We start from the raw sequence: 10,948 nt of genomic DNA on the forward strand, positions 1-10,948 counted from the left end.
CAAGCACTTGTTGCTGGGCTCTAAACATCAGATCATGTAAAAAGAAGTTAAGCTTGTGCTGCCACAAGCATCAGTTCTGAACTTGGCTCCCTCCTTCCGTGAGTGGTTTTCATGTCAGGTTTTCCACCTGCACAACCCTGGAGTAATGTGACTGGAGAAACATGCAGAGAGCATTTAAAGCATGAGTCTTCAAGTTATGGGAGCAGGGCCTTTCTGAAGCTGGCCTGAAGGCTCTTGGCAGGTGAGAGAAAACTAGAGGAGCGGTTCACTCTGCAGTAGATGTCCTGAAGAAGGCAAGGAAGCACCATTTCCCTCTGGGCAGGAATGGCTGCTGTTCTTTGTTGCAACACATTTAGCTTTTGGAGTTTTATCAGCTGTAACCTGAGCAGAGAGTTGCCAGCAGGGCAGAGGTGCAGAAAGAACAGGAGGGAGGTTTATGTCTCAGTTCCTCATCGGGGTTTATCACTGTGCCCTATACATCACTGCCAATATACACAGAACAGTAGTAGTCAGACTCATCCTCTGCTTGGACCCCCGTGATGGTTAATACGGCCTTCTGACCAGATATGGACCCCGAGAACCGGGTGGGGATCCCCGAGGGCCTGTTGTTGGTGCTGTATATAAGCACCCGAGGGGGAGAGCCAGGTTTCTGCTGGTACCAGTGAGGATAGTTGCTGGTGGTGATGGCTCCAGTGCTCAGGCTGCAGGACAGAGTGACAGTCCCTCCTGGGGACACAGACACTGCAGGCTCCTGAGTCACAACAGACTGAGACCTGACCCCTGAAATCAACATTACAGATGCATTATTAACCATTCATCTACTTCGGCCCCCTAGAAAGTAACCTCCTCCAGGACAACCAGAGCATGAGCCCTCCCTGCTCACCTGGGTAGTACGTGAGCAGTGCAAGGAGTAGCGGGGCCCAGGCCATGATGGGAGTCCAGACCAGCTCAGTTTCTCAGACAAATGGGTGTCTGATGCAGAAACTCCAAGTCTCTCTTAAGCGTCCAGAGCTGGAGAACAGCCCCTTCATGCAAATCTGCGCCCTATGCACTGGCTGTTCCTCTCCGCACCTCCCTCCCCCTGGGACAGCCACAATAGGGATCATCCTTGTGTGCAGTTTGAACCCAGTGAGGACAACTCGAACCCAGTGAGGACAACTCAGCAACTGACTTCCTGCTAGGTTCTTTCTTGGTGCAGGAAACTTCAACCTACCTTACAAATAAACCCACAAGATGAATCCCAAATCCTCAAGCAAATGTATGGATGTTTTTGGTAGCTGCTTTGGTCTGAGAAATGTAAACCTGTAGAACTCGCATGCCCTTCCTCAGGCTCAGGGAACATTAATTTACCATCTTTAATTTTTCCTGACCCTGAGGAAGGGTGTGTGAGCCTGAAAGCTTGCAGAAAAAGATATTCCTTTTGTGATTTCTTAGTTGGTCTAATAAAAGGTATCATCTCGGAGCCAAGAGGTCTAGGGTTTTGCAAACCTTTATCTTCATTTTTACCACCATCAGGGATGCTTAGATCCCAGTGGGCATCTGGATTCATAGCTATTTAAAGCCATACTCAGTAGGGGGCTAAATTTTTAACTTCAGTTTTCCTCTCCTGGGTAAGCAGCTCTTCCCAGCAGGTGTGTGCACCTGAAATTGTTTCCCCTTTTTTCCCCCTAGAAAATATCCCTCTCTCTCTCCAGTCACGGGGTGTAATGTCCTGAATCCACTTTGGACATGTCAATACTATCAGTGGCTGTTCTCTGAAGGACGGGCCTAGTTACACCTCAGAAATGTCACACACCTCAAAGGTCACTGATGTCCTTCAGAGCCAGAAGCTTCCCAGTGAGTGGTACAAACAGGCTATTCCCTTCCCTGTCCTGTTGCAAGGGCTGAGTCAGTCACAGGGTGGAGTCAAGAAAAGCCCTCTGCAGCGTTTGCTAGCTGTGCCTGACAGCAGGGCTAGGGAAAGAAATTATACCTAAACCGGTATAAGTGGTTGGAAACCAGTTCAGATTGGTAACACAACAGAAGTTCAGTGCACATAAATTGATTGCAAACTTGCCAAAACCCATTTAACATTTTAAAAGGGAGCCGTTGTCCCTGTTACAGAGGAGGAAAGAGAGTAAAGAAAACTTACCAGAATGTTGCAGGACCTCCTGGCGAGATGATGTCATTTTGCCGATGCCAGGAGCATCCATGGCATCAGATCACGAGCTCCTATAAGAGGAGCTGGACTTGATTAGTAAGTTCCCTGGAAAGGGGGAGGAGCCGGAGCCAAGAGGAAGTTGCAGCGATGGCACCATTTTCCGTGCAGAGGCACGGGAGCAGAGCGGGCAGCGTGCCCGATGGAGAACAGAAGTCAGGTAGCCTGTTGCGCTGAGAGTGAAGCTCACTGAAAACTCAGCAGGACCAGGTCCCCGTGATTAATTATAGACTTTGTTGCTAGATACTGGGAATGGACATTTTTTGTGAACTGATTACATTACCTTGCCAGGCTGCAAGCTGGGTCTTTCCAGACAGAGACAGAGAGCAAAACAGGGTGGGGGGGGGAGGAAAAGGACACACAGTGAATGCTGGGTAAGACCCTCCCCCAGAAGTTTGCTTCAATGCATAAGGGTGAGTTTGCCGGCATAAGGTGAGTTTGCCGGCTCCCCCAGATACAGTAACATCAAGTACAAAGAGAGCATCACTGTGGGTGTTAGTTAAAATCAGAAGCCACCCACCTGCGAGTACTAACTTTAACTCCCATCAAGTTGTGGCAGGAGAGAACAAAAGCAAAGGGTGCGAAGTCTCTACCAAAATGTGCTGTTTTTATAAACCTGGATGGATGAAGTATCAGATTTAATGGATTTAGGTTAAAGCAGTTTATTGAACATCTGCCCCAGATCCCCTCCAGATTCAAGTTAACTCGTAGTCCCCCAGCATCCCAGGATGCTTTGCACCTGCCCTGCAACCCCCCCACCCTCCACCACAGGGTGGGTGGGCTAGCCTTTGCCCAAAATGTTTGTTCCAGCTGAGCAGAAAGGCGTGCTCTAGCACCCCTCGGCTTCTGGCCTGAGCCACTGCAGGTATGTGGCTACATTTCTAGAATCAAAAGTGAATGTCTGTTTCCTTGCTTATTGGTTCAATCTATGCAGCTTAGACTAACCTGCCAAGATTGAATTGATTCAGCCTCAGGCTCTTTGACTGTCTGAACTTAACCCAGATGGCCCCAAGACATGGGCAAGCGGCCACTGACACTTGTAGCCTTCATCTCCTACCACCTGTCTAAGAAGAGTCTCTTTGTGGGGGCTCTTTGTGGGGGTCACAAAAGCATTGGATGTAGGTGTCGCTGTGGATGTAGTCTTTCTGGACTTCAGCAAGGCCTTTAACACTGTCGACCACCCCATCCTCATTAAGAAACTAGGCGACTGTGGCATTGATGCCTACACTGTCAGATGGATTGCAAATTGACTGAAGGGTCATACTAAGAGGGTGATGGTGGACGGGTCATATTTGACCTGGGGGGAAGTGGGCAGCGGAGTCCCCCAGGGCTCGGTCCTTGGGCCCGCTCTGTTCAACTTCTTTATCAGCGATTTGGACAACGGGGTGAAAAGTAACCTGTTTAAATTTGCTGATGATACTAAAATTTGGGGTGAGGTGGGCACACTAGTAGGGAGGGAAAGACTGCAGCAAGACCTGGATAGGTTGCATGGGTGGGTGCTAACAAAAACAGGATGCGTTTCAATACGGGCAAGTGCAGGGTGCTGCACTTGGGCAGTAGGAACCAGCAGCACACTTATAAGATGGGAAACTCCCTTCTTGAGAGCACAGAGGCAGAAAGGGATCTTGGAGTCATCATTGACTCCAAGATGAACATGGGCCGACAATGTGAGGTCATGGTCGGCAGGGCTAACTGGACCCTATTGTGCATCCACAGGTGCATCTCAAGTAGGGCCAAGGAGGTGATCCTCCCCCTCTACACGACACTGGTCAGGCCACAGCTGGAGTACTGTGTCCAGTTCTGGGCACCCCACTTCATGAGGGATGTGGACAACATTGAGAGGGTCCAGAGGAGGGCCACCTGCATGATCCAGGGACAGCAGGGCAGACCCTACAATGAGAGGCTACGGGACCTGAACCTGTTCAGCCTTCACAAGAGAAGGCTGAGGGGGGACCTTGTGACCATCTATAAACTCACTAGTGGGGACCAGAAGGGTTTGGGGGAGACCTTGCTTCCCCTAGCGCCCCCCGGGATAACAAGGAATAATGGCCACAAGTTGTTGGAGGGTAGGTTTAGATTAGACATCCGTAAGAACTACTTCACAGTTAGGGAGGCTAGGATCTGGAACCAACTTCTAAGGGAGGTGGTGCTGGCTCCTACCCTGGGGGTCTTTAAGAAGAGGCTTGATGCCTACCAGACTGGGGTCATTTGAGCCCAATTTTCCTCCTGCCCAGGCAGGGGGTTGGACTTGAAGATCTACAAGGTGCCTTCCAGCCCTACTTCTATGACTCTATGACCATCTCGCCCCCAGTTCCCAGGCCAGTGCAGCACATGCCATGCAGCTTCTGTTAGGAAAGAGCTAAGGATACAGAAAAGAAAAAATAACCCAAGTCAGTGGGAGAGTGGGATTCCCTGGTTATTCTCCTGCTCACCGTGCACCTGAGCTGCTTAGTTCTTCCCCAACACAAGGCTCCCTGTTCCTCAGGACCGTGGCCCCCTCGACACTCAGCACTTCAATGCTACCCTGTCCCTGGCAGCTGCCACTCCAGGTTGGGACTAATCTCATATCACAAGGTGGACGGATCAAATCCTGATGATATTCAACACAGAGAAATGCAATGTGCTCCACCTTGGGAGAAAGAACCCGCATTACACTTATAGGCTCGGCAATATACACTCACTAGCATCACGACCAAAAGAGACTTGGGGGTCATGATTGGGGGACAAGATGAACATGAGCCACCAATGCAATGCCAAAAGACAACCCGAGCAGGGTGTGGGGCCCGGGGCAAATCAGCCTGTGTGGGTCTCTGGCCCTGGCCAAAATGAAGATTTTGGCTAGCAGTGCATTTGGCGGAGGCTGGGGTGGGGGCCGGGTGTCAAGCAGCTGGACATGAAGCCAGTGACAGCACGGAGTCACTGTGGCTGCTACGCCCAACTCCATGGGGCCCCCCCAAAGCATGGAGCCTGGGGCAGTCGCTGTAATTCACCTCTCCCTAGGGACAGCCCTGGTGACGCTGCAGCTGGAAAAGTGAATAAAACTCTGGTTTGCATCTACCGATGTATCTCAAGCAAAACCCAAGAAGTCATCCTCCTGTTTCACTCAGCCCTGGTGAGGCCTCAGCTGGAGTACTGAATCCAATTCTGGGCTCCACACTTGGAGAAACTTGAGAGAGTCCAGAGAGCCACACGCATTATTAGACGTCAAGAGAGCAGGCCTTATGAGGGGAGGCTGACAGGCACGGGGCTCTTCAGCCTGGAGGAGAGAAGGCTCAGGCGTGACTTGGTGGCAGCCTGTAAGTACATAAGGGGTGTGCATCAGGAACTGGGAGAACGTGTGTTTGCCAGGGCACCCCAAGGGAAGACAGGGTCTAACGGTCACAAACTGCTGGAAGACTGTTTTAGACTGGACATAAGGAAAACCTTCTTTACTGTCTGAGTCTCCAGAATCTGAAATAGACCCCCCCTAAGTGATCCTGGTTACGTTGAAGAAACACCTGGACGCGCACCTTGCTGGGATCATCTGACCCAAGCTGCCTTCCTCCTCTTCGAGCAGGGGGCTGGACCAATGATTTAGTGAGGTCCTTTCCAGCCCTAACACTTCTGAATTTATAAATCTCCATCATCTCTCTAGGAATTCACTCCAGTGACCTGTCTTGAGAGAGGTCCTGGTCTCTCTACACCAGTCTGTGTAAGTGCCTCGGACCAGCATGCATCCTCCCGTCAGAATAATTTTCATATGGATTCTCTTGGCTCCATCACTATTAATGGTTCTACTCTGCATAGTCTCTTCAGTGAAAGCCAAGCCTACTCTTTGACACACAATGACTCCTAAAACCGTTGTGGCCACAGTGTTTCTAGTTTGGAAACCAACACAATAAGGACTCTCCAGAAAACCTCTCAGAGAAACACCTTCTCTTCCAGCCTCTTCCCTTTACTACACTCCCCAACCTCATTGGACCTATGAACCCCATCTCCATCCTAGTTCCACAAATACAAGAGAAAGTCCTGGATTTTTTATTGATGTAGTACGATCCCTGCACAGCATGAGCACTGTTTCTGGGAAGAATGAGCCAGAGGGAACACCGCACACCCGAGGCCTTTTTCCACGTGACACTGTGAGCGCACAAATTTTAATGGACTCAGTGCTGACTTGTACTCACACCTTTAACGTGAGTGGCAGGTCAGTGGGGAGTGGCCTTGAAGGTGCTAACGTGCAGAGAGTCCAGGGGTTACATGCTCCATCAGAAGCCCACAATTAACATATAAAAAGGCCCTGAAATGATTCCTCCTTTGCATTGCCATGAACGTGGCTGCTCCATAACCAGTTTGGCTGGGAGCAGTGAAGCAGTCACAGGGCATGTACAGAAGTTGCTTTTGTCACCATTTAAAGAGCTTTATTGTCGTGACTTACCAGAAGTGCATGGCTTTACTGCACCGTAAATATGGGTACAGTGCTGTAAATTAGCCCTTGTTCAATGAGGTATTCAATTTGAAGCGCTATATTTTACAGCACTTAGGTAACCTACAGCTCTTTCACTAACCTGTGTATGTTTTTCCCATTTCTGACCAGAGGAGAAGCCCCAGGCGACTGTGGAGTGCCCCCCATCTCCTCACCTAAACAGTGCAGGGGGCCTCAGCAGCCCCCCACCCGGACACACTGCACTTCTGTCATGTTTAAGAGTGCTGTAACTTTACAGTGCTCTCTAAAATGTGCTCTGAATTACATGCTGTAAAACGTGCACAGATCACATTTCTACAGTCAGGTCACATCTGTACACTGCAAATCATCTGGCTGTGATTGCTGTCATCTATCCCAGCGAGCCTCAGAACAAAGGGCAAAGATGTGGCCAAGGAGGACACCTGGCGACCACTGACACATCCACATCATTCATCTTTTCTCACCCCCACTAGGGACCAACTCAAGCAACCTCATGACCTTCCTGGTTCTACCCCCTTCCCCTCACTCCCCCTGCACTTCATCATCCCACCGCTCCCAACCTCACCGAATGGACACATCCCATGTATCCACACAGACAGGAAAAGACCGTGTTATCGGGGCGGAGGCACAAATAGTTTCCCCATCACTTCAGCTCTGCAGGCGCCAGGCACAATATCTTCGCAGTGCTCCATGGACGCACCCTGCAGCCCATGGTGCCTGGAGTCACTGCTCAGCTCAGCTCAGCTCCAGAGGTGCCATGGCCAGGTGAGGAGGCAAGGGAACGCTTTCAGACACTGAGGAACTGCTCCCACCTGGCAGCAGGGGCTGCTGGGAAGCGAGAGTCCAGACTCTGTAAACCTGAGGGAGGTTTTTGTCTCAGTTCCCCTTGTGTCTGTAGCACTGTGGCATTGCTGCTGCTGTCATACGTTAAACAGTAATAATCAGCCTCGTCGTCCGGCTGCACTCCACTGATGGTTAATGTGGCCGTGTTGGCAGATTCATCAATGGACCCTGAGAATCGGGTGGGGATCCCCGAGGGCCTTTTAGTATCCTCATATATAACCATCACCGGAGCCCTGCCAGGCTTCTGCTGGTACCAGGAGTTCCAGCTGTCACTGATGCTGCCGCTGCTCCTGGCACAGGTGATGGTAACTGTTCCTCCGGGAGACGCCGACACCGAGGGCGGCTGAGTCAGCAAGGACTGGGCACCAGCACCTGGGACCAAAAGAGGACAGAGAAAACGCTGGGTGAGAGGAGCTGGAAGGGGAGTAAGAGAGGAGAGTGACCATGGAGGAAATCATCTCAGAGACAGGTCTGAAAGGTTTCTAAATACCCGAGAAGTAAATGCAAAGGAAAAGGAGGAGCGGAACCAGGGCCATGGTGGGAATCCAAACCAGCTCTGCTTCCAGGGGCAAGCAAGTCTGTGTCTGGGACCCACCAAATCCCTTTAAAACCCCAGAGCAGAAAACAGCCCCTTCATGCAAATCTGCCTCCTGTTTACTGGCTGCTGCTCTCTTCCCAGCCACCCTCTCCCCCATAAGAAGAGGTGCAAAAAAAACAGCCTTTGTCTAACAAGAGAGGGTTATAGGTGTTTCGACTCAACAATGCCAGGATGCGGTGATGCCACATTCAGGTGCTTATTACACAATGCATTATCACATCTCAGGGCCTGAAATGAGCCATTCTGCGAGGTGGGGAGTTGCATGAACAGCACATAGCTGCAGTACTGGGCTGTCAGACAAATCCCATTCCCAGCCAACACTGTGAAGCAGAGGAGACTTCCAAGGGATCATCCCTGGGCACCTCACACCCGGCTCTGGGGGCTGCTCCTTCCTTTATTCCAGGAACATCAGAGCCCTGCAATCTGCACCAAGGGACTGTCCTCAGATGGGACAGGTGCTCGTCACCTGGGCCTTTGGTTAGGGGCCGGGGCTGAAGAAGCCACGGCAGCTACTTCCCATCTCATTGTGCTGGGAGCAAATGAGACCACTGCTTGGTGTACCGCCACTCAGCAGTGATGGACACACAGTAGCAGAAGGGTTTGCTGATATGCAAAGAAGTAAAACCTGCTCCTCACCTCAGCACCCCACAGTGGGAGTGCAGCTGATGGAAGTGGGGAGCGAACTTGGAGCATTTAGTCAGTGAAATGGGATTTGGAGGCTGTACAAGCACAGGGGCTGTTTCTTTTGACCAAAGGCTCGGGGCCACATTCTCATCTCATTTACTCCACCGCCAGACTTCACTGACATCTATAAAAGTACTTTGCATTTGAAGCACCTGAAGAGGATCGCAATGTGCCCATTACATCCCACACAGGCTGGAAAGCTTGGGAGCTGGGCACCCTAGCAACTCAGAGCTGCAAGATCTTAATGAGAAACTGCTCTGGATAAGGGCAGTAAGGACACAGAGACGAGCACACCACTGCTATGCCGACATGCTCATGTGTCTGTGGTTTGAAACCTCTGTGGTTGTGCCAGGGAGCATGGCTTCTCCTGCCACTCCTTTGTGAGGGGGGATTGCCTGGTTACACCCCTGTCCCACTGCGTACTGGAGCTGGCCAAGACCTCCGCCCTCCACAACCCCAGCAGAAGGCTCCACATTTCTAAGGACCAAGACCCCCAACACATGCCAATCCAGGGCTGCAGGGTATCCCGCAGAGCTCCATCCCCGGGCACCCATGGGAGTATCCGGGCACAAGGCAGCTGCTCGACAAGGTACCCCTCTCGGAAACTGGACCATCAGCGCTTAAGGAGCAACAGTTCCACACACTACCCAGCCTCAAGCAGCATGAGGACAAGGGATTTCAGGGCCAAGTGTACTACAGGGGAGGTTTGTGTCTCAGTCCCCTTGTGTCTGAAGCACTTCGGCGTTATTGCTTCTGATGCCAAGTGAAGCACAGGAATAATCAGCCTCATCATTGGCTGACCTCTGGTGATGGTTCACTGGGCCATGTTGGCAGAGCTGTCAACAGCAGCAGGGAATCGACCTGGAAACCCACACAGTTTATGGCGAGCATCAAAAATAACCCTCCACAGAGCACTGCCAGGCTCTCTGAGTACAGGAGAGTCGAACTGTTCCCCCGGGAGAGGCTGATGCTGCGGGCGGCTGAGTCAGCGCAGGCCGGCACCCGAACCTGGGACCAAGTCGAAGAAAGAGAGAGCTGAGAGGTAGAGGAGCTTCAGCATTGCAAGGAGAGAGGGAGAGAGGAGGGTGACTGCAGGGAATCACCATAGTGGCAACTCTGGAGGAATCCTAAGTCCCTGAAAAGTAAATGCAAAGCACAAGGAGGAGCGTGGCCCAGGCCATGGTGGGAGTGCAGAGGAGCTCAGCTTCCTGACATAAACAGGTTTCTGGGAGGCACCCTCCAAGTCTCTCCGAAACCCCCAGAAATAAGAACAGCCCCCTCATGCAAATCTGGACCCTGGTCACTGGCTGTTTTGGTCATCCTGACTTTTCTCACTCTCCTTAGGAGAAGAGACAGAAGGAGACAAAAGACTCATCTTTGGGCTTGTCCTTATTTTGGTTGGCTTGGCTAGCACCAGGGGGTGCATTGGGAGCCCAGCTGTTTACATTCACATGGACGTCACTTCTGATTTTGGCCCCTGCTGCCAGACATCTCAACATCAGGGCTTGGTCCATGGAGACCACGATATATTTAATTTCCTGTCTCAGGCTAAAAAAGCTAAATCATTCCAAGTCCCATCAACTGGGGAGAACTGAATTGTTCAGGTGCGTACGGTGTTACCACCAGCAAGTATCTTACCTCCCAATCTCTTTAACCTGGGATATCAGATACTGGCAGGCATCCTACATGCACGCCCCAAGCCCAAATGTCCTGGGGTTCAGATGCCCCCAATTCTCACTTGCCCTTAGCCAAAAAGCCACAGGAGCAAGCTAGGAAGAAATGCCCCATCTCCATAAAATAAAGTATGTAGGTGAGAGCCTCCCATTGGGAGGCTATTGTAGCCTCCTGTAGAGGGGCCTGCCTGCAGTGCAGTGGACAGGTCTCCACCCACAATCACACCAAGGCATTCAAGGTAAGGGAGAAAAAGATCTCCTTTTCCAGGTATAGCAAAACCTACCTTCCATGGTGGTGGTGATCATGGCAAATATTGTGATGGACAAATGAAGTTCAGAGGGCATTGAAAACATGCAGTCTGGTCGGCAGGGCTCTGTCTGAGCTGACCTGCAGGTAATGGACTGTGGAGACAAAGGGAGGGAAGGTCTGGGGTGTAAAATTTTGAATTAAAATGGAATTGGGAAAAGGAAACTGCAGCCTGAGGAAGGAGTTCATAGCAGGGAACAGGTGC

General features: G+C 51.2%; 1 protein-coding gene across 1 annotated transcript; it reads right to left on the minus strand.

Moving 5' to 3' along the window:
• Nucleotides 1-291: 291 nt before the first annotated feature.
• Nucleotides 292-8,042, minus strand: LOC132243495 (uncharacterized). The gene is made up of 4 exons (XM_059713286.1): nt 7,972-8,042; nt 7,434-7,853; nt 884-955; nt 292-780 (listed from the first exon to the last, which is right to left on the minus strand). The coding sequence occupies exons 1-4, from the start codon at nt 8,015-8,017 to the stop codon at nt 473-475; spliced, it is 846 nt and encodes a 281-aa protein (XP_059569269.1). The 5' UTR covers nt 8,018-8,042; the 3' UTR covers nt 292-472.
• Nucleotides 8,043-10,948: the final 2,906 nt, after the last annotated feature.

The sequence above is a fragment of the Alligator mississippiensis genome, chromosome 10 (genome assembly GCF_030867095.1).
Source record: "Alligator mississippiensis isolate rAllMis1 chromosome 10, rAllMis1, whole genome shotgun sequence".
Classification (NCBI taxonomy): Eukaryota; Metazoa; Chordata; order Crocodylia; family Alligatoridae; genus Alligator; species Alligator mississippiensis.